The sequence below is a fragment of the Peromyscus leucopus genome, chromosome 12, assembly GCF_004664715.2.
Source record: "Peromyscus leucopus breed LL Stock chromosome 12, UCI_PerLeu_2.1, whole genome shotgun sequence".
Classification (NCBI taxonomy): Eukaryota; Metazoa; Chordata; class Mammalia; order Rodentia; family Cricetidae; genus Peromyscus; species Peromyscus leucopus.
This window is the reverse complement of record NC_051073.1, coordinates 52,233,817-52,256,919: the sequence shown is the minus strand read 5'-3', so window position 1 is coordinate 52,256,919 and position 23,103 is coordinate 52,233,817. Positions and strand designations below refer to the sequence as shown.

General features: G+C 41.2%; 1 protein-coding gene across 3 annotated transcripts in view; it reads right to left on the bottom strand.

The window, feature by feature from the left end:
- Positions 1 to 446: 446 nt before the first annotated feature.
- The window catches only part of Gramd1c (GRAM domain containing 1C), a 91,375-nt gene continuing 68,718 nt past the window's right edge, over positions 447 to 23,103 (bottom strand). For all 3 annotated transcript variants that reach the window (XM_037209750.1, XM_028872094.2, XM_037209751.1), the window contains 9 exons: positions 17,105 to 17,242; positions 12,552 to 12,670; positions 10,867 to 11,009; positions 9,669 to 9,772; positions 8,103 to 8,282; positions 6,881 to 6,938; positions 3,527 to 3,637; positions 3,178 to 3,283; positions 447 to 2,351 (listed from right to left, as the gene is read on the bottom strand). In XM_037209750.1, coding sequence (XP_037065645.1) covers positions 2,271 to 2,351; positions 3,178 to 3,283; positions 3,527 to 3,637; positions 6,881 to 6,938; positions 8,103 to 8,282; positions 9,669 to 9,772; positions 10,867 to 11,009; positions 12,552 to 12,670; positions 17,105 to 17,242 — 1,040 coding nt within the window. In that variant the 3' untranslated portion in view covers positions 447 to 2,270. The remainder of the gene's footprint in view (positions 2,352 to 3,177; positions 3,284 to 3,526; positions 3,638 to 6,880; positions 6,939 to 8,102; positions 8,283 to 9,668; positions 9,773 to 10,866; positions 11,010 to 12,551; positions 12,671 to 17,104; positions 17,243 to 23,103) is intronic.

Sequence of the window (23,103 nt, the reverse complement as noted above, 5' to 3'; positions counted from 1 at the left end):
CGTACCTGCGCCGGCCCCCCGGGGTGCTGGCAGGGGAAGGGGACCAGACCCGTGCGTTCGCCGTTCGCTAGCCACCAACCGTCCCCCCCCCTGCGCCCGCAACAGGCGTTGGGTTCGATCTGCACCGCCATGTGCTGGGGTGCCACCCCACAAGTCGCCCACCTTCCCTTTAGGCCAGCTGCTGCTGCTCCCAGGTCCTGGCTTACCCAACTTGTTCCTGCTCTTGAGTCCTGGAGGTTGGGTCTGCCTGCCAGCCAGCCAGGCCTCTCTGGTACTTGTGCTTCAGAAGTCTGCGCATTTGCAATGAAATTGCCCAGAGAGACCTCTCCGGGTTTTATAGCGGCACCAATCTGTGAGAACTGTGGGCCTAGATACAGGTTTTTCAGTACCCCAGGCTTTCTAGGTGTGGTTTGGCTTTTAAGCAGAAACAGAAGAAAAATGACAACTTAGATATTTGGGATTTTATTGAAGTCAGACTACGTAACAGATTCAGATTTTATTAATTCTGCATATACATTTCATCTTTTATCTACAAAGCAACGTTGGTAATCTTTGAGGTATATTATAAAGTAGTTTGAGAGAAACCACAAAAACATTCACTTTGACAGTTAACATTTTTCTAAATTTAAAAATTTCAAGTTTCTAATCCAGTCACTCTTGGTCACAGCTAGATACTTCATATGTCCTTAACAAAAACAAAATAAACGGGCATTATTACTCTGCACCCCCTTGCAGGTAGATTAGTTGGGATTGGTCCAGAGAAACCCACTTCCCTCCAGTCAGTATTTTCTTTCCCTGCAGGCATCTCAGAAATGTTGTTAACCATGCCATTTGGCTCTGGTGATACTGGGGAAACATTCCACTAAAGGTAATGGTTGTTCAATCGAGAAGAATATATGCCTAGGGTGGTGGCGCTCACCTTTAATCCCAGCAGCACTCAGGAGGCAGAGGCAGGCAGATCTCTGTGAGTGCAAAACCAGCCTGGTCTACAAGGCAAGTTCTAGGACAGCCAGAACTACACAGAGACACCCCGTCTCAAAACTCTAACAAACAAACAAACAAAACCATATAGTATGTGTGCATGATGTGCGTATTCCAAAGAAAGATCTTTAGAGAACAAAACAAGAAATATGTCCTGAACTTTTCCTAAATCCTGAGGGTCGGAGCTGATTTCAAGTCAGGTTACTAAGTCCTTATTTTCACAAACCTCTTGTGCTGAGATAATTGCCTAAGAGGCTTTTCTGAAAGCCCAAGCTTGTGCCTCTTAACTTCAGTGTGCATGTACCCTACAGGCTTTATTGTGGAGCTCAAGAACCCTCACAGCCTTTATTGTGGAGCCTAGCTTATAATTTGCCAATAAGACAAGCTACACACATGTGTAAAGAATGAAAAATGATAGATTATTTTCAATCAGATGGGTCACTTCCACCATGGGCACTGCTAAGATGAATCCAAGCAGAGTCCATGGATTCATCTGACCCTTCATGAAATGCCCAGATTTTATCATAATCTTCTGGCTTCTAAAACTAAAAATAGTTCATTCTGAGCATTGGTATCCTACACACTGCCTTCTCCTAAATTACTGTCCTGTCTGTTTAATATATGAAGAATAATCTCACCTTTGGTACATATAAGGTGTGAGTGTGTGTGTGTGTGTGTGTGTGTGTATTCCTTCAGTAAGATACAACATGGCCAATGAATCTTTCAGACAATACAGAGGTTCAAAGGGTTTGACCACTGACCTTGAATGCCAGATCCATGAAGAGACTGTAGTATTTAAAGATACAAACCTGGAATGTACATGCCTAGAAACTGACTCTCTAAAGTGAGAAATGATTGAGGGGTTTCTTCTTTAGCTTTTTAGGCTCTTACACGGAGTGATGAACACAGCCCACTGGGCACACAGGGAGTCTGTGCTAACAGATAAATTTAAAGGGTCAAGTTACAAGCCTCAGTATAGAAGAAAAGCCACCATGTGCAGGGTGGCTCCCTTCCCCTTTTGTGGCACGGGACTTCAATTCTAAAATATATTTCATGGTTCACTGGAGAAATTCACAGCTTAAAAATATCTATAAGAAGTGAAAAGACAGAGTCTTAAGGCTATTGGAGGGTAATCACCAAGTAAATGTTATTTAAATAAGTTCTCCTAGTAGAAATCCGGCAATAAAAATATCAGAAATGCTCCTATGACAGTGACGGTTTTCATCCTCGATTTCCTTCCAGATGTTGTCTTCTAGATCCAGGTGTCTCTTTGATTGCTCATCTCAGCACTAGCTCTCCACAGCCACCCCAGTCTTATTCCTATTTAGTAAGTCAAAGGTTTTCTGAAGCATAAGGAGTGAACTCTTCAGCTGCAAACAGAAGGGTCAACAATCAGACTTCAATTCTTACTGGTTATTTTACTCCAAAAGTAAAACATTGACCACCAAATGCCTGATTCTCCTGTGTCTGCTGTGTGAATTCTACAGCGTGCTTCCCAGGTACTGGAAGACTGTGCTTTCCAGGAAGTCCATCTAATTATCCAAAGGGAAAGGTTTGCTTTCTTAGATGCTTCTCAAGGCTCAGCAGTCTCTTCACTCTCCTTCCCCGGAACACCTCGAGCCCTGCAGCTAAGCCACATCTTCCTAATCCATCCATCATTCCCTTCACAGTTCTAACCCTTACCTGTACCTACCAGCCCCATATAACCTTCCCCGAAGACCCTGCCTCTGGACTCCGGGAGTGCTACCCTACTTCCCACTTCTATCCTACTTAATTTTGTACTTTTCAAAACAGATTTGAAAACCTATTGGACAATTGACTTCTCTGATAAGATTGGAAGCAACGTGAGACTGAGAAATATATCTTCTTCCTTACTGTATTTGTTCATCTGTTCAACAAACCTGGTGTATCTGTTTCATGCTGGGCCCTGTGATAAACATGGAGCACACAATGCTGAGCCAAGATGTTCCTACAACTAGTCACAGAGAACACAGGATTGAAGCATAGGATAATTTATAGGTATGGTTATAGAAGAAAAGGAGAAGGTTTCTCTTCTCTTTAAGGCCTGGTCAACCACTGAGAGGATGATAAAGTAGGAGGAGAGAGTTACTAAGCAACTGCAGAGAAGGTACATCTAAAGAGGACCAGCTGAGGACCTGCCCATTCACACCCCTGGGGAACAGCAGACTGGCCTACCTGTTCCAACATCACTATGGAATCTTGGAGCACTCCTTTTAAACGGTGGGCCTGATCCTTGTTCTTTTGAATATTTTCTGTTCTTGAGAACCTATCAGAGGCTAAACTGGAAGAAAAGAAAATCTTAAAAATCATGAAAATAGCTTATTATTTACAGAAATTATTGTGCCCCGTGGATTGCAAACAAAACACAAAATCAAACCCTGCCACCACCACCCCTGCACAAAATAAAAAATAAAACTAAGCATGTATGACTACAAGATATAGCAGACCAGAATTTCTAAAATTAAATTTTCTATGACGAAGAAACAGGTGGTGGAAACAGCCCGGGCTGGGGTGGGGTACTTACTTTAAAGATTTCTCTCCTTGGAGGTGGAGCCGGTAGAAGGACTGAGCTGCGTGTTCTATCTTTGACAACTTCAGAAACAGCGTCACATTCAGCAGAACTAGCAAGAGCAAACTGTGCAGAGCAAATGACAGCTGGTTAACCCGCTGGTTAACCCGCACTGACCTGCTGTGCAGAGCAGATGACAGCTGGTTAACCTGAACTGACCTGCTGCAGGCCTCTCTGCAGCGGTAGCCCAGCTCCCAGAGAGGGCAGGGGCAGGAGTAGCTATGGTGATTCAAGACCACAAGGCAGCTTGGTCTACAAAGCCAGACCCCCACCCCAAAACTCTCTTCCACCACCCAAAATGAAGAAAGTAAAATAACGTATATGCAAAAGCTCCCAACCGTATATGATCTAGACCATTTTCTCGTTACTTAATTATCCCCATTTCATCATATAAAATAATTACCTTCAAATATTACATGGGTGTCAAAGACAATGATGGAAAATGACTAGTGTGATAAGAAAAGTCCTTGAACAACCTCAGCTCACTGGTTGCCTCTGACCCCTGTCCTCGAATCCCAGCCAGGGTTGTGCAATCCAGTTTAGAAATCTACCAGGTAAGCTTCCAGGGTCTATTTTTGGGTTATGTTGGCTTAAGCAATTACACACCATAATACTGCATTTGAAAAATGAAATGAAAATCAATATGCAGCTGATTTTAGGGACATCGCAATGTTATCTTTTATTCCCAGTGGAAGCAAAAAATTGCATATATATATATATATATATGTATATATATATATATATATATATATTCAGCAAGACTTCATGTTAATCTTGAACAAAGGGAAGTACCAGATAAATCCAAATATATATTAATAATGGTAAATATAAAATTTTACATGCAAAAGTAATGTTTTGTTTTTAACAGCAGACTTTCAAATGAATCCAGACCTCATTCCACATGTATACAAACTGATAAGTAGTATCATATGTCTTTAATTATTTTATTTTGTTAAAAGACTTACCTGCCTCAAATTAGACTTATTGTGTCTGAGGCTATAGCTCAATGAGAGAGTTCTTACTTAGCATGAACAGAACCCTGGGTTTGATTCCAAGCAGCACAGAAAATGGAAAAGTATATAGATACATATGGTGTATGAAAAAACTAAAAGTAACAAGAGAATCAAGTCTATGAAATTATCATGGCACTGAAGTGATATATGTACACATGCGCGAGCACGCGCGCGCACACACACACACACACACACACACACACACACACACGCTTCCATATTTGAATGTAAATGTATTTTCCTACAAAGTAATATAATGATATTTGTCATCCAATAAACTGACTTAATTAGAATCTGAAAACCCTTTCTAAAACTAAAAGGGAGATCTGAGAGCAGTGGTGTATGCAGACTGTCCCAGCCTAAAGGAGGCTGAGGCAGGAGGGTCTTGAGATAGTTCAAGGCTAGCCAAGACTTTCTAGTAAGCCCCTATCTCAAAAAACAACAGACACGAATAAGGATAACAAGTATTTTCTGGCCAGGCAGTGGTGGCGCACGCCTTTAATCCCAGCACTCGGGAGGCAGAGCCAGGTGGATCTCTGTGAATTCGAGGCCAGCCTGGGCTACCAAGTGAGTCCCAGGAAAGGCGCAAAGCTACACAGAGAAACCTGTCTCGGAAAAAAAAAAAAAAAAAAAAAAAAAAAAGTATTTTCTGCTTATTTTGAAATCCTGTAGTAAGGAAAAGTAGCTAAGAGCTTCATTCCAAAAATTATCACCCAATCTATCATGGAGCCAGAGCCATTCATATAACCAAGGAACTCCCTCAAGGCTCACACGCAGTCATGTACAATTTAGAGCTCAGCAGGGCAGTGGTGGCCCATGCCTTTAATCCCACCACTCAGGAGGCAGAGGCAGGCAGATCTCTGTGAGTCTGAGGCCAACCTGGTCTGCAAAGTGAGTTCCAGGACAGGCTCCAAAGTTACAGAGAAACCCTGTCTTGAAAAACAAAACAAAAACAAAATGAAAGAGAAGAGAGAGAGAGAGAGAGAGAGAGAGAGAGAGAGAGAGAGAGAGAGAGAAAGAAAGAAAGAAAATAAGAAAGGAAGGAAGGAAGGAAGGAAGGATGGAAGGAAGGAAGGAAGGAAGGAAGGAAGGAAGAAAGAAGAAAGAAAGAAAGGAAAGAAAGAAAAGAATTAGAGCTTGTAGATGAACTTTGCTAGCTAGGTTCCTATAGTGCACCAAAAGCTTCAGACTAATTGCTTAATATTTTTCATCATGTGATGCTTAGATCACTCACTTCAGAATAACCTAGAGCATGCGCTTTAAAATTCATCACTAGCAGCTGGGCGGTGGTGACACACAGCTTTGATCCTAGCACTCAGGAGGCAGAGGCAGGCAGATCTATGTGAGTTCCAGGACAGGCTCAAAAGCTACACAGAGAAACCCTGTCTCGAAAAAACAAAACAAAACAAAAATTCATCACTAGCTGCTCTTCCAGAGAACCCAGATTTGAAATCCAGCACCCACATGGCTGTTCACAACTGTCTCTAACTCCAGTCCCAAGTTATCCAACACTCTCTTCTGGCCTCCATAATCACCAGGCATACATGTGGTACACAGAAAGACATGCAGGCAAAACACCCAGACACATAAAAATAAATTTTAAAAATTGTTAAATGTTTAAAAAATTTCTGATCAATATCCAAAGTCTACTGAATCAACCTTTGAGACCAGGGCTGAAAACTCTGCATTTTAGCAAACTTCAAATGATTCTTATTTGCATAAAAATGAGAACCACTGATCTATTTAGACAAAATAAAATAATATTATTGGAATTTTACTAACATGTATTTTCTTTAAATTTATGGGATTTCCCATAAAAACCCAGAGTTCATAGCAATAAGTCAAACTGGTTTTTTTTAATGCTTAGTGTATATTTTATATTCCATCAAATTCTACAATTCTGAAAAATCATGCATGAAATGCTATCACACCAGAACCTATAAGACTGTTTTTATAGGTCAACAATAGTCAATAGTGGCCATTTCTACCCAGTAAAACATGAATGCATCGCTGTTGAGATTGCTCAGTGGTTAAGGACACTGGCTGCTCTTCCGAGCTCTGGAGTTTCATTCCCACCACCCACATAACAGCTCACAACCTCTGTAAATCCAGTTCCGAGGGGTCCATGCCCTCTTCTGCCCCCCATAGGCACTGCACACACAGACACACAGGGAAAGCACTAATACACATAAGATAAGAATAAACTTAAAAAAACACACAAATGCCTTCCAGTTCTTTCGGGAACTATTTAAAAACAAATGGAGCTATAAACCAAGTAAGTACATCGGATACTCACAAAACACTCATCACCACAATCAGAGCGGTGTCACAGCTATCCACGGTCTTTCTCTTTCCTGTAGGTGAAAGGTGAGAGGGAGCACTGTGAACATTATTGAAAGTTAATAATCACCTGAAATTAACTGGAAAAAAATATGTCATTTGTAAAGACAAAATGATTTATGGTAAAGTCTCTACACTTTAAAACAAACAAACAAACAAAAAACTCATGGTACCCTGGGTAAAATGTGAAACAAACCTAAAAGGAGATAACCCATGGCAATTCTTTGAGATATGTTACAAATTAATTTACTATATGTATACATAATACATAATAGACAGCTAAGTACTATTTCTGCTAAGAACAGCTGAGTTGACATACAGTGTTTCTCTCCTTAAAAAAAAAAATCACCAATCATTGTGACCTAAACCTTTGCATTTCAAAATTAAAAAGCCATTGACCTTAATCAGTGGCTAGACATAGTTACACAAAACTAAACATCTGGCGGGGCCTTGATAATGTAAGAGCGTAGGAAGAGTTGACAGATTTAGACCTGTGAGGGGGCGGGAGCGGCAGTAATAGTGAGGAGTCTGCAAGACGGAAAGTCAAGTTCCGTCTCTGCAGTTTGCCTAGGCTAGCCCCCAACACTACACTCGGCGTTAAACGTATGTGTTAAGCAGGATATAAACAAGTGAGCTGTCCAGAAGCTTGAGTTTAGTGACGCATGTTGGGGACAGCAGCCAGCTGGACAGCAGAGACAGTCTGAAAGGGCAGCGTTGAGCAGCCCCAACCAAATGCTGTTATGAAGGGATTTGGTACAGGGCCACCAGACTTGAGATTTTACTTAAATATCCTTTTTTTTTTCTTTTTGAGGCAGCATCTCAGTATGTAGTTCTGGCTGCCTTGGAACTCACGAGGCAGACCAGCTGGCCTCGATGTCACCGAGATCTGCCTGCCTCTGTCTGAGTGCTGGGATTAACGGCACGTACCCAATACAGCCAACCTAAAACGTGTAAATGCTCTGTGGGCCAAATAAAATACTCTACTGGCCATATGCCTGCCATGTCCCAACTGTTCCTTTAGGCTTCTATAGTAGCTGTCGTTAAGAAACTCAGAGTATAATAAACATTACCAAAAAGGAGAGAAAGGCAGACTTCCTTAAGTGACATTCTTCATAAATAAGAGGCACCTCATGTATCCTCAGGCTAAAATCTTTTGTCTGTTTGGCAGAGACAGCTACCTGTAATGTCTGCTTTGGCCTCGAAGCCCACATCTATAGGAGAACGCGGGAAGGGCAGCTTAGGAACTGTTTCTGTGGTTGTTCGGTTCAAGGTTCGCCTTCTCCGTCGTAGGTTACTGAGTTTTCCAGGGTCTTCAATGGATTGATTTGACACAGACTCTTCCACTAATAAATCTGATTCTAAGACAAAAATTTTAAAACAATAGGATAAGGAGGAAGCCTTCTCAACTGTAAGACCCAAGTAGTGTGTGAGTGTGTGTGTGTGTGTGCCCACGTATGTGTGCATGCACAGGTATGCTTGTTTGAGCCTTGACAATCTTTTCTAATCATATCTTAGGTTTTACAGACGAGATTCAAACTTTATTCTTAATTAAAAGCTTTAGAGAGTATAATGGCCCTATAATGAGGCTTCATTATTCTAGGAAGAATGTGTATCAATAAATGATGGGATCATCCATGGAAACTTGCTACGTGCTATATTAAATATTAACATAATGGCTTCAGTTATGGAAACAACAGCTCCGTATACTTCCATGAGATCGTTAGAAAGGGTTCCGAGACAGGGTCTAGTGCGTCCTAATCCCAAGGCAAAGAGTAACGTGTAGAAGTTCTAAGGTTTGGAAAGAAACATTTGCAAGGGGAATCTTCACACAACCTAATAAGCCCGTTTTTGTCATCGATTTCAACCCTTTCCTTTCTCAGTTTATTCATCGAAAGCTCATTACCCAGTGGGCAAGCTAATGTTTAAGCTTCATTGTCTCTGCCGCTGATGAGAAGTTTAATAATGAAACAGTCAAGGGGAAAAGAACCAGGGGACAAATGACCCGCAGAATAAACCATGCAGCCTAAGTCGCTTGAGCCAATTGGCCTCCAGCTTTTCTTTCGGGAAAATGAATTATGTTCACACATGTGCGGTGTTCCCTTGTGTATATATTAAGAAATATCCCAGCACAACAGCTGCACCGCTTCTCGCGGTCAGCCACCAGTATCCACCTCCACCAAATCCATACATAAGCAGAGCACCATTGCCCAGCGGGCCCACATGAGCCCAGGAAAGCTGCAGCCGAGAAGGCAGCTGTGGCCTGAGGCTCTGCAGATGTGGGAGAGGACAGGTGGGTCTATACCTAGTTTTGTAATCCCTCGCCGGGGTCAGCCTCCCAGCTCCTTGCAAAGGCAAGCAGTGTGTGATCTTGGACAAGTCCCTTAGCCAGACTGCTTTGATTTCCTCTGGAGTAAAATGGGAAAACCCAATCATAGCTATACGTCACAGGGCTGTTATAAGTAGGAAATGTTAACACTGTGATGCACATTTTAATTATGGGATGGGCATATAATGAGCACTCAGTAAGTGCTGTCAGAGCAACCGTAGCTGACATTTTAAAAGCCTGCAATCGACAGAGCAGGTAAGGCGCTGGAGCCACGTCAGTGAGTCACTCCAGGAGCGTCTCCTGGCCCTCTACATGTCCTAATGAAGAACAGTCCATTTGCTAGTAAATGTGACCTTGATTTAAAACAAAACAAAAAACCAAAACAACAACAAAGCAGATGCAGCAACACTTTACAGACCAAGCTGTTTGAAATAGTTCTCCAGTGAACTCCAGGAATTCTTCTCAATTAAAGACTTGATAATGCCCCATGGTTGTTTCCTGTATTTCAAGTCTGCGGAAACTCTAAGAGGATGAGAAGGAAAAAATATTTTTTTTAGAGATAGACTTTAGGCAGCAGAAGAAATCAGGTGCGCTCAGGGGAGTGTGGCCACAGACTACTTCAGCTATCCCACTGCAATGAAATCTAAGATGACTTTCTGTGGAAAGCCAAAAGAATGAAGCATCATTACTATGATAAAATAACATTTGTTCTTCTTTAAAAAACCATTAGGAGCTGCTAATAAACCTCATCAAATGGTAATACTCTACCCTCACCTAAATAGCAATGAAGGCTTCAATAAATGCTAAGAAATTAAGCTGGCGGTGGTGGTGCATGCCTTTAATCCCAGCACTCAGGAGGCAGAAGCAGCTGGATCTCTGTGAGTTCGAGAGCAGCCAAGTCTATAGAGTGAGTTCGAGGACAGCTAGGGCTACACAGAGAAAGTCTGTTTTTTGTTTTGTTTTGTTTAAAAAAAAAAAAGGAAAGGAAAGGGAGGAGGGAGGGGAAAAGGAGTGACAGGGAGGGAGAAAGAGAGGGAGAGGGAGAGGAGAGGGAGAGGGAGAGGGAGGGAGGGGAGAGGAGAGGACAGGGAGGGAGAGAGGGAGAAGGAGAGGGAGAGATAGAGGAGAGGGAGAGAGAGAGAGAGAGAGAGAGAGAGAGAGAGAGAGAGAGAGAGAGAGAGAGAGAGAGAGAGAGAGAGAAATTAAATACATTTCTAAGTGCCTGGGAGGGGGCAGCAGATCTCTAGTGATCACAACGTCAAGGCACCATATTCTTCAGTTCTCACTGCAGCAGGGACCTTGCTGCCCACCATGTGTTCCTTTGGAACTCTGGCCCCTGTGGCTCTTAGACTGGGTCATGTAGCTGGTTGTGGCCAATTCTATACTTTTTCCCACTGTGTCAACTGAAGGACACTTGTTCTAGACTGTGCAGCCCAGAATCTCAAGCCTTTATCACTTTCAGTCTTGAGTGAGGATTTCCACCTTTCTCCTGACCACTTCTGGCCACGTCATTTCGGCAAGAAGTAAAAGCTTGGTTGTGCTTGACTAAGGATTCAGGGCTAATGTTACACAACATGCCGTAGTCTACTTTAAACCATGCACTTGCCACACCTCACCTCAGCCTGCATCTCTGCTTTGCAGATCCGACAATACAGTATCTAGTCAGCGTGTAGAAGTAGTCGTGGTAAGGAACATCATGTGTCAGTACTTCTGCATCTACTAAATAAAATTGTGCTTCCCGACTTCCTTTATACAGTGTCTGCCAAAATAAGATAAAAACGCTTACATATATATTTTCAATATTTTTATGTTCTCAGCAATTTAGAACATATATGCTGAAGTTCCTTCTCACAAATACAACAGACATCAAAAATCTTATGACAAGCTAGGGCAGAATGAGAAATAAATCACATCATCTTTCTGTGTTTATTGGCTATAATGAGTTTTAAGTTAAACATTAAATTGACAATTTAAAAATCAATTGAATAATACAAGGGCCACAACTCCCACATTCATCAAAGCTTAACAAAACCAAATGTCATCACAGGAAGGGAAAAAAAGCAAAGAAGTGGAGCAACTGGACAGAACATCACTTTCCCTCAACAGGATTTGGGGGATCTGTCAGCTCAATCTTTCTCATTTTGACCACTCTCGTACCCATCCTTGAAGGAGGAAGGACTGGCTTCTAAGTTTATAGAAGACTCTCCTACACCAAAATTCTGATCTCTTCCTGTCTATGTGAAAAATAAGGGCATCACATCTGCTTTGACACTGATGGAGAAAACTATTAACAGCACACCACCTCCAGGTGTTCACAGCCGTTTGCAAGGTACCGCACATCACAATCCTTCTGCTCGGACTGGCCCGACACACGCCACTCTAAGCCAGTGCTGCGCCAGTCCTGCAGAAGAGTATGGCTTGTTCTTAGTTCTTCAAACTCCTATGCTTTCCCATATGTTACAGCAGCCACCTAGCTCTCTGGCTTTCCCCCTGACATGATCCTATAAATTAGATTTTAGAAGTGCTCATTTTAAAATCTTCTATTATGAAAAACGGTAGATATGCACAAGATGGAAAGAGGATACTCGAACCCTCATGAGCTCATCAACTCCCTTTAGCCATGTTAACTACTGCCCTGTCTGCCTTCTACTGAGCGCATCTCTGTCTTCTGCCAGCCTCCCTCCTCAGTGCTAGTGTTCAAAGACATCTGAGGTATTAATGTAATTTTAGACAACACTTCAGTTTACATTGCTATAAACTCATTTGTATGTACCTTTTAAAAATAAATATCGTTGGCCAGGTAGTGGTAGTACATACTTTAATCTCAGTACTTGGGGTCAGAGACAGAGATCTCTGTGAGTTCAAGGCCAGCCTGGTCTACAGAGCGAGTTCTAGGACAGCCAGGGCTACACAGAAAAAAAAAAACCTGTCTCTAAATAATAAATAAACAAACAAACAAATAAATAAATAAATAAATAAATAATCATCCTGTCTTTAAAAAAATATAACTGCAGGCTGGAGAACAGCTCGGTGGTAGAGTACTTGTCAAACATGCCTGAGATTCTATGGGCCAACCACATAAAAGTTTCTCAGCTCTCACAGATTCTCTCCAGCAGGTGCTCTATTTGACCAGGCATGGGAGGCTGTGCTTTCTAGGCTTTGAAGCCCGTTCTGACCTGTGACAGTTCATCATCCCTTGCCAGGGATTGGGTGAAACTGTCTCATAAGTTGTTGCCTGTGGCAGACATCATCTCTCACGCTAGGAGCATGACCCCTCTGGAAGCCTGACAGAGTCACATACCTGCTTTTCTGTGGCAGCGGTGCATTTTCCTGTAAGTGGGTTACTGAGGACAATAGTGTAGGTCATGGTTCTCAGCTGATCGCCTCCAGACTCAATTGTCCAGGGGGTAGATACCACATCTAATCAGAGCAAACACAGAGACTTTAAATTGAATCAAAGGTATAGTTTGGAAATTATATAAATATTTAGAAGCAATCCTTTGAGTATCTGTCAAAGTTTTACTACATTTAAAAAGACAACATCACACACCATTGGGTCTACCATTCAGCCTTATAACTATAACATGTTGAAGCATTCATTTAAAAAACATACACTTAATTTTAATTATTTGGTCATACATTGTGGAATATTATTTTAAGATGTATTACATTTGTTTATGCTTTGGAACATTTGTTTTAATGGTGCAAAGATGTGTTGCATTCTTTTATGTTGTATTTGTTTAACTCTGTGAAGCTGTGTTACTGTGCCTGTCTAAAACACCTGATGGGTCTAATAAAGAGCTGAACGGCCAATAGCAAGGCAAGAGAAAGGATAGGCAGGGCTGGCAGGCAGAGAGGATAAATAGAAGGGGAAATCTGGGAAGAGAAGATCTGATAGTAACAGGCGCTAGTTACTGTGGGAAGGTCATAGTCACAACAGAACCAAGTGGTACTTTTTAGAGCTTTATTAGGAAGGAAGTGGGGGAGCATGGGGGTCTGCATCCGGCTTTTTAAGGCAGGTACGCAGTTGCCCGATGATATAAGATGCCAGACCCAGAAGAGTGAGGGCGGGATCCTAACAGGATCAAGGAACAAGAAAAGGAGCAGAGGAGGACCCAAGGGTCCAGGCACCCAACTACACAGCCAGACACAGAGAACAAAGTAAGGAAAAGATATAGAGAAAGGTAAAAGTCCAGAGGCAAAAGGTAGACAGGATAATTTAAGAAAAGCTGGCTAGAAACAAGCCAAGCTAAGGCTAGCATTTATAAGTAATTATAAACCTCCATGTGTGATTTATTTGAGAGCCAGGTGGCAGGCTCCCCAAAGAGTAAAGAGCAAAGAGCTAAAGAGTTAAAAAAAAAAAAAAAAAAAGAAAAGAAAAAGAAACAGGACCAACAATTACCATTGAATCCTGTTATTGAAGTACCATTCGATTAAAATAAAGCAACAATCAAGATCCATTTTCCCATGCATGTTACACTTGGATTTTTAGCATGTTACCAACAAGGCCTACTCAATTACTATTTGCCAGAACACGCTCTGATTGGCACCATATTGGAAGAGTCTGTCCTCCCCCAATACTGAAGCAAAGTTCTTTGTCAGATAAAACATCAAGAATGAAATTGTAAGAAAATAGCAACAGACAAAAGGATACATTGTCATTTTTTATGGAGCTAATGTAAAAAATGAAAAAGATAGGAATTGTAAACTACTTTAAGAATCTCTTGTTTTTGATAAACAAACGACGTAAATTGGTGAAGCTTTATGCCCATGAGCGTGGCTACTATATAATACTAGCAATGAGTGTTGATTCTGTGGCAAAACTGAGAGTCTCTCTGCACTGCTAGTGGGACTGTAGAATGATACGATTATAGAACACAGAATGGCTGAGCCTCAAAGAAAATAAACCAAGTCACCCTGTGATGTGACAATCTGCTTCGAGACAACTAACATAGAGTGAGCAGAAATCAAAGTGAGGACTTCAGTTGATGTTTGTTTATGAATGGCCAGGGCAGTGCTTCTTTCACAGTAGCTAAAAGTTATAAACAAGCCAAGTGTCATGAATGGATGAATGAATACACAGAATGTGAAATTATATATGCATACATGGAATATAATTCTGTCTTTTCAAGAGATGGAATTCTGCTACATGTCCTCTCATGGATGGATGGATTTGAAGGTATTAATAAAAGACAACTGTTATATACATTCATTTATATGAAGTGGCCTGAATAGTTAAGTTCACAAATATAAAAGATGGAACTATGGTCCCTCAGGAACTGGCAAGGAGACAAATGGGGAGTTATCATTTACAGGTTCAGAGTTTCCATTTGGGTTGATGAGAACAGTCTGGAGCTGAATGTGGTGATAGCTACACAATGATGAACGTATGTAATGCCCCTGAACTGTACACTTATAAATCATAAACTTTATATCATGTACATTTCATCACAACTTTAAAATCTGAGAAGCCCAGGTAAAGCAAATACGGATGTTATTATACTAGTCATGTAGCTTCTCTGAAGGTTTACGTTTATCTAAATGAAAAATATTTTAAATTGAGTTTTTAATTAGAAATGATGCCATGCAACTGTAAATAGAAATTAAAGAGACTGCCAATTTAAAAGTTCCTTATTAAGATAAATTAGATCTAGGGGCTGGTGAGATGGCTCAGGAGGAGATATCTTAGTTATTTTGTTGCCATGATAAAATACCATGACCCTAGCCCCCAGTGACATACTTCCTCCAGCAAGACTACACGTCCTAAAAATTCTACAGCCTCTGCAAACAGCGCCACCACCTGGAGACCTGGTATTCAAATGCTGATGGGGGACATTTTTCATTCCAACCATTACAGCAGGTAAAGATGCTTGGCACCGACCCTGCCAACCCAAGTTTGATTTTCTAAACCCACAAGATGGAAGGAGAAAACCAACTCTTACAAGTTGTCTTCTGACCTCCACACACGCACATGCACACACAAGTATGCATGCACACTGCAAAAAAAAAGAGAAGGAGATGGAGGAGGAGGAGGAGGAGGAGGAGGAGGAGGAGGAGGAGGAGGAGGAGGAGGAGAGAAAGAATACTAGGTAGCAGGTTCTAAGAATAACAGTATGAATTATAATCATGAGCAAATTATCCTTTGGAGAAAAGCCTCTTGACTCATTCCAGGGCCATCCTGTAATGTGCCTATAACTGTCCAGTCTTTAGAGGAAGCCAGAAGCCTTTGGTTCCCAAAGCTATTTATGACACTAGAGAGTGGATCTAATCATCCATGTTGAACCCAGATAGATACTAGACAACAAATGCAGTTGTGCTGCAAAAAGCAAACTTTTATTCATACCAATTTTAATAACCTGTGCTGTTTCCAAGACATAAAAAGGCCAATGCCACATCAGCAGCCATTGCTTAGCAAATATGGAATGGACCTAACTCTTCACAAGTATCAAGTCCTCCAGACAGAAATGAATATCAAAGTACAAAATGGATTCAAAAGAAATGCAGTTAAATTAAATATGAGCCACTGGGCAGAGGACAACTTACATCTCCTAGATATTCTATATTTTAATGGGAAATAGAAAAATTATTCTTAAAACCATGAAACTCAGGATATAATCACAAAGTTCCATGTCAACAGAATCCCTTTGCTACTCTACTGTGAATTAGAACATTCATTTTGGGTCCTGGATTCCATATCATTGATCTTACCTATGGACAGGTATTTGTGCTTTTATGAAGACTCAAATAACTTAATAGTTAACAAAAATCCTTAGGTTATAGAATTGATCTAATGACTATGTCCAGTAGCTTACCTTGTACAAATGTCTACTGCTACTGTGTTCTAATTGTATGTGGTTGACTCTTAAAGTTAAAAAATATCTGGAACATTTGATATAAACTCACTTCTTAAAGTTACTATAAACATATTTGACATATTTAACGAAGTAGAACTTTTATCACATGAGCATTGAAATTCTTCTGAGAGTGTAATCAGCTCCATAAAACTGTATGTTTTGTTATATTATAGGCACTATGATCAGAAGGACAAGCTCCATTATTTTCACCAAGGAAACACACACTGGCACTACTATTCCAACTAATAGATAAAACTTATCTGCATCCAAAAATCAGCCTCCAGGCTTTACCCACCTACCCCTCCACAAAGCAATGACCACACTGACTTCCATATCTCTGTAAAGAAATTGCATGGCATGCACACTTTGTATCTAGCTTCTTTTGCTTAACTCTGTGTCTATGGGATTTACTTACAGTCCTAAGTGGGAATTCACGGTCGTTTGAATTGGTATATAGAACTCTTTAGTGGAAACTTTAATTTGTTACTCTATTACTGATGGGTGTTTGAGATCATAAATGATGCTGCTATGATCCCAGTGTGTGTCTGTCAGAGTGCACACACCCATTTCTGATGAACGTGTACCTCCGAGTGGAAGGACTGAGTCTGGGGACTAATAGCTGTAATGGGTACTCCGGGCCATTTGACCATGTGGTTGCTTCAGTTTGCACTCCACCTGCATCCAGTTCTCACACAGTGGAACCCTTTCGAATTGGGTTCAACAACCAAATAGGTACACTGACAAATAACTGCAGGAGTTTTTTTTATAACTGCAGTTTTTTAAAGGGTATAAATCCAACTTTAAGTAGCACTTACCTCATTAAACAATTATATTGTTCACATGTGAATTTAACCAAACATTTAAATCCCAGTACCTTGAAATCAAAGTCTGTCTAATGCCCCCAACCCCCCCCAACCCCCACCGCCACACACAACATCAGTGTCAACCCTCTAAGGATAATCCTCCCAAATTCATTATTAGGTAAGAACAGAAGACCAACCTATTATATTTCTAGAATTAGTAAATCTCTGCATAAAGTGTGAGCTAGTGAAGAGCAATTCAAACATTCTCTCCGCACTGATGTGAAAAACTCGGTTGATATAAAGTCTTCCTTGAAGATCTTTCTCAGGAATATTTTCTAGAAAAACAAAACACAAACCAGAGGAGAGGAAATTAAGGAAAGGTAATTTCAATATTTGGGGGGAGGGATGTATTTTATTTTGGTCTTGATACAAAACAGATTTTAAATGTGATTTCCTACTTTTGAATAATATTAAACATAAGCATATGTAGTTGACTAAATAAGATCACCATTTTCAATTGTTAAAACCCCACATGCACAGAAATGCTTAACTGGAATAATATCAAACTCCTTCTATAAGATACCACGCAAATGAATGTTTCATAAGTGATAAAAGAAATAGTATCTACTATAGCCATTTCAAGTCATACCACTGAATACATTCAGGAAATATTAAGTCATCGGTGGTTCTATCTGCTGCATGCACTAACACATTGGCCCAAATGATCTCACTTGGTTTACTGCTGGCTGCCCCAGATAGGGATCACTGTATTCATAGTGTATTCTCAACACCCTGCATTAAAGTGGGAATAACAATTCCTCCTGAAAAGTATTCTCCAAAACTGAATAATGTCCAGTGGAACAGTACTTGCTCCCCCTGGGAACTTGATAGTTATGTATCTGCTGAAAATTACCGCAGCAAACGAACTAATGTCTGTTCACCTCTTCTGGGGTTCACACAGTCCTCTATATGTCAGCCACTGAGCTAATCACCATCCAGCACTGATGCTTCTCAGCCTTGTGCTGTCCTTTGTGCATATTAGAAGTGACATTATCATCTTCCTCTACGGCGGAGAGAGAACTGCTAAGATGCCAAGGTCGGGACTGACTGCTCTGGAATCTGAATCCACTCCAGCACACAAAAAAGTACCCTCCTTTTTTACACTGCCAGAAAGAGTCTAACTGAAAAGACCATAAAAGGGGGGGGGAATAGGAATAAAAAGGGCAGGAATAGAAGCCTGGCATATAATGAAAATGGTGGGAAAAAAAACACAGCACAAAATTTTAATGATCTGAGGACAGTGACTAGTTATTATCTCAAGCCGTATCCTCCACCAATACACAATAAAAACCATGACAAAGCTCTAAACATCAGAAACCAAGCTCCAAGGGTTATCTGTGTGAAGGCTGTGTCAATATTAACCTACAGGAACCAGTGTGGTTAAACAAGACATGGTCTACAAACCAGCAAAGCATCCAAGCCTACCCCCACCACTACTGCTTGCTCCCTCACTATTGATTTGTGTGTAGAGCATTTACAAATGCCATGTAGATACCGATTTACCTTCCTCTTGTAACAACACCACTTATAGGCAGAACAATTCACTGAAATTTCAAAGAACTCCTTGGGTGTAGAAATCATCGCTGAAATTAGGCAATTTGCTTAAGTTCTGTAAGATAGCCTCCCTGCTAGGCTTGGGAAAGAGCTTTTACTGACACAGAGGTATTATATGTTCATGATAAAAATAAGTTGGATATCACAATGGAAGCAAACAGCTATAGGTGATTCAATAGAATTCAATCAATCTGAATTCAAAAGAATTCAGAAAATTCTTTCTACACAAGGATCCAACCCAAAACACTACATTGCACTTAGTTATTATATCTCCTTAGTGGAGTCTAATCTTGGGTTCTAATTATGCCTTCTCATACTTTATGCTTCTTTGTTATGCCCTTGAACCCTGGAATAGTGCTATCCATGTTATTTTACATAATGATCTTCAATCTGGGCTTGCCTGGTGTTTTTCATGAATAAACTAGAATAGCGGTTTGGGGGAAAGAATATTGTAAGGCTGTAGTGCTCTTGGATGTTGTGAATGATGCCACGATAAAGCTGAGCAAGGAAGGGATGCTAGAAGAAACCCTGGCTTTTATCTGAGGGGGGCACATACCCCAGAAAAAGACTAATTATATATGCAGAAGAGATCTGTATCTCCCACATCCCCGTTAATGTCTGCTGGGTTTTTGTGTGTTGGTTTTCTTAATGATAACCATTCTGACTGGGGTGAGATGGAATCTCGATGTAACTATTTTGGGTTGGTTGGGTTTGTGATGGGGGGGGTTGTCTGTTTGCTGTTTGTTCACTTGTTTGAGACAGAGTTTCATAGAGCACATGCTGGCCTCAAACTTACTATGTGGCTGAGGATGACCTCGAACTTCTGATCTTTCTGCCCCTGACTCCCTGTTACTAGGATTGCAGGCCTGTGTCACCATGTCCTATTTCACGCAATGCTGGGGACCAAATCCAGAGCTTGGAGAATGTGCCAGGCAAGCATGCCAACAAATGAGCTCTGCTCCCTAACCCATCAATGCAGTCTTCCCCTAAGAATGTTGAAGATTTTCATTTGTATTTATTGGCCATTTGTACTTCTTTATTTGAAAAGTAGTTTTTCAGTTCATTTGTCCACTTATTAACTGAATCACTTGCTCTTTGGCCATTTAATTCTTCAATATTTTGTGGATATTAATCACTGTTGGATATGGAAAAGACTCCCTCTTATTCTGTTGGATGTCTTATCACTCACTGGTTTTCTTTTGCTGCACAAATTTTTTTAAGTTGAATGCAATATATACCAAGTGCATCTGATATTTTCTCTATACCGAGAAGCAGCCATTTCTCTTAAGGGGCCCTGTTTTATAACTTCAAAAGTGAGCTTCTTATTCATATTGAAAATGGAAAGATTATACTCATCTAGTTTCATGTTTCTCCTAAGCCCCACTAGGTGATGGATTCTGAATTATGACTGATAAAAGTGAAATTTACTATATCAGTATCAGAAATTAATAATATAGTCTACATGGAAATTTGCTCAAGGAACTAAGTAAATGAAATAAATTGTCCCTGCTTTGGGTTACTCATTTGTGAGATTTTTGACATTTCAATTCTCTCCAAAGAACACCACCAATAATACTGCTGTAGCATAGTAAGTTGACAGGTGGTATTTAAATGAAGAAAGGACACTGCTCAACTCAGGAGCAGGGTACTTTTGTCTATATAGGGAAAAATTATTGCTTCAAAAATATCAGCTAAGGAATGAGGGAGGTCGTTGCTTTTCCAGAGGACCCAAGATTGGATCCCAGCACCCACATTGGGCAACTCACAGCCACCTGTAACTCCAGCTCCAGGAGATCCAAGGACCCCCCCACACACACACACACTCCTGTGGACACCAGCAGTTACATGCACATACATACACAAATACACAAATGATTTAAAACATTTTTGTAAAATATCAGTCTGAAGGTAGCCAGTAGAAATAATTTGGAATGAGGCAAATGAATATAGGGGAATACAGTAACATGGAACTCCAAACATACACTGCCAGTTGTTTTGAGGATGCATAAAATTGTCCTACATAGATAATGATTGAGCTGGGGAGGGCACATTGCTTCTCTCTATGAGACAGTAGCATGAGACTCTATTTTAATCCATTTCATCAGAGATGTGTGATGCTAGAGTAAATCTCTATGTCAAAATAATCCAGTGTTCCTTCCCCCAAACTGCGGCATAAATGTGATACAAAAGGCAGGGTGGGATTTTCTCATTTTTTTATATGTTCAAAAACAGATCAAAGTGCTCCATTTTAGCCAGCATGATGGTGTGTACATCATCCTAACACCCAGGGGTTGTGGGATGCAGGGCAGGAGGGTCCTGGAAGTCCAAGGCCAGCCTGAGCTACATGAACAGTTTCAGGACAGCCAGGGCTACCTAGTGAGACCCTGTATCACCAAACAATGACAACAAACCTAACTAATATTTGGGCTAAAGAGAGCTGTGCCCAGCCATCTCCCTGTAACCCACAGCAATGCCCTGATCTCCCGGCTTGGTCTACTCCGGTTGACCTTTCCCACCTTCTCCCTAGTTCATCATTTTACAACCTCGAGAAAAGAGAGAAACAGAGTCATCATCATACTCATTTGAAAAATCTGATGAGCCTTGGATTTGAAACTCAATTAAGGAAAACAGAGGGAGCACCCAAATTATTATCTAATGATTGTCTAATAAGACAAACTCACCCCTACACCTTAAGGACACTTTAGAGAAAACGCCCTGTAAATGCTCACTGGCAAACCGAGCAGTGGCCAGGACCCGTGTACAGTAACTACACACTATTGTCTTTCCATTATTTCTAGATGTGTGTACAGCTTTCGAGTTTTAATGTTGCTTTTCCAGGAACTCAATAATGAAATGACGGTTTAAGGACAATTCTTAAGAGCAGGTTTAATGAAAGAGAAAATAATTCCTTGTTTGGTGTCACTTGCCTACTCGGCCACTGGGGGCCAGAATAGACCTTCCTAGAGTCAAGTTCAGGCAGGCGGCTCATGACTCATTCAGGTCCACTCATCGGAAAGCACGGTACACACAGCCTGGAAGCACCTGGAAGCCTCGTAAGGCCGCGCTACTCCACAGTCCCATCATGCCTACTGTACCGACTTCATTGTCAGTCGGCGATCTTCATACTTTCAAGGAAGACTTCTTATAAAACCTACTGGGTAACAGGACGCACCACAGGTTATGAGTACTTAGAGAAAATAGGGAGCGTGGTTTGTTGTTAGATTCTTAGCTGGTCCCTGCTTCCCTCTTCCGCTGCCTCACCTCCTGGGCATTCACTGAGGAAAGAGCAAGGAGGTAGCTACCCACAGCCAGCAAGAGTGTCCTCCCCAGAATGCAATGCTGCTGGGCCTGACCTGTGACTTTCGTCCCTGTGTGGAATTACATTGTTCTCTTCCGAGCCACACGAACTGAAGTATCTGTCATGGCCGCCCATGCCGCCTAATATAATGTGTAAGCAATGGAAGGGGCATACCAGGCAGGCTCTGCGCATGTCTGTCCTGTGTTATGAAGCCTAGGTACCCTCAGCAGCTGCGGCTGCCCCATGGCTGATTCCCCTCTTCCTCTCGGGAGAGTGGCCGGCCTGACTGATGTAAGTCATCCTCATTCTCAGCTCAGTCAATAGTCTTGTTACCTCTGGCACATGTAAGCGGATTATCCTCTAACTTGGTCGCCATCAGTGGTTATTTTGGTACTATTTTGGGCTCTCTGACTTGTTCTTTGTTTCTTTTCCCATTTTTTTTTTTTTTTTACAGTAGGGATATCAGGAAGGATGCTATTTGTTGAGCCCATGCAATAATATAAAGTTCACAATACACATACCAGCCAGAGTACAACACATTTGATACCCAGAAGGCCTTTCTTTCAGTAAAGATTCTGGTTATTCACCATCATTAGAGTCTAGCTAAATCTACTGGTCTTCTAAAACCAAATGACTATTTTTCACATTTCATTTACTTATTGTGAGGCAGGTACACGGGCCATTGGACACATGCAGGGTCAAAGCACAGCTCGCAGGAGTCCATTTCCTCCTTCCATTATGTGGATTGCAAGGACTGGACTCAAGTTATTTGGCTTAATGGCAAGTACCTTTACCCACAGAGCGACATCACTGGCTCCATAAGCTATTTTTAAATACCATATAGAACATTATTAGCAGTTGTCTTTCTAAAAACATTTCAACTACAGAATGTTCTTTAAAAGTGTTTTGAACCGGGCGGTGGTGGCACATGCCTTTAATCCCAGCACTTGGAAGGCAAAGGCAGGAAGATCTCTGACTTTGAGGCTAATCTGGGCTACAAAGTGAGTTCCAGGCCAGCCAGGGCTACTCAAAGAATCCCTGTCTCAAAAAAAAAAATTTAATAAACAAAATAAATAAATAAATGTTACTTGAAAATAAATTTAAATTTAAAAAATGTGCCAGGTGGTGATGGTGCACGCCTTTAATCCCAGTACTAGAGAGGCAGAAGCAGGTGGATCTCTGTGAGTTCTTGGCCAACCTGATCTACAGAGTGAGTCCCAAGACAACCAGGGCTATACAGAGAAGCCCTGTCTTGAAAAACAAATAAAACAAAAACAAAATTTA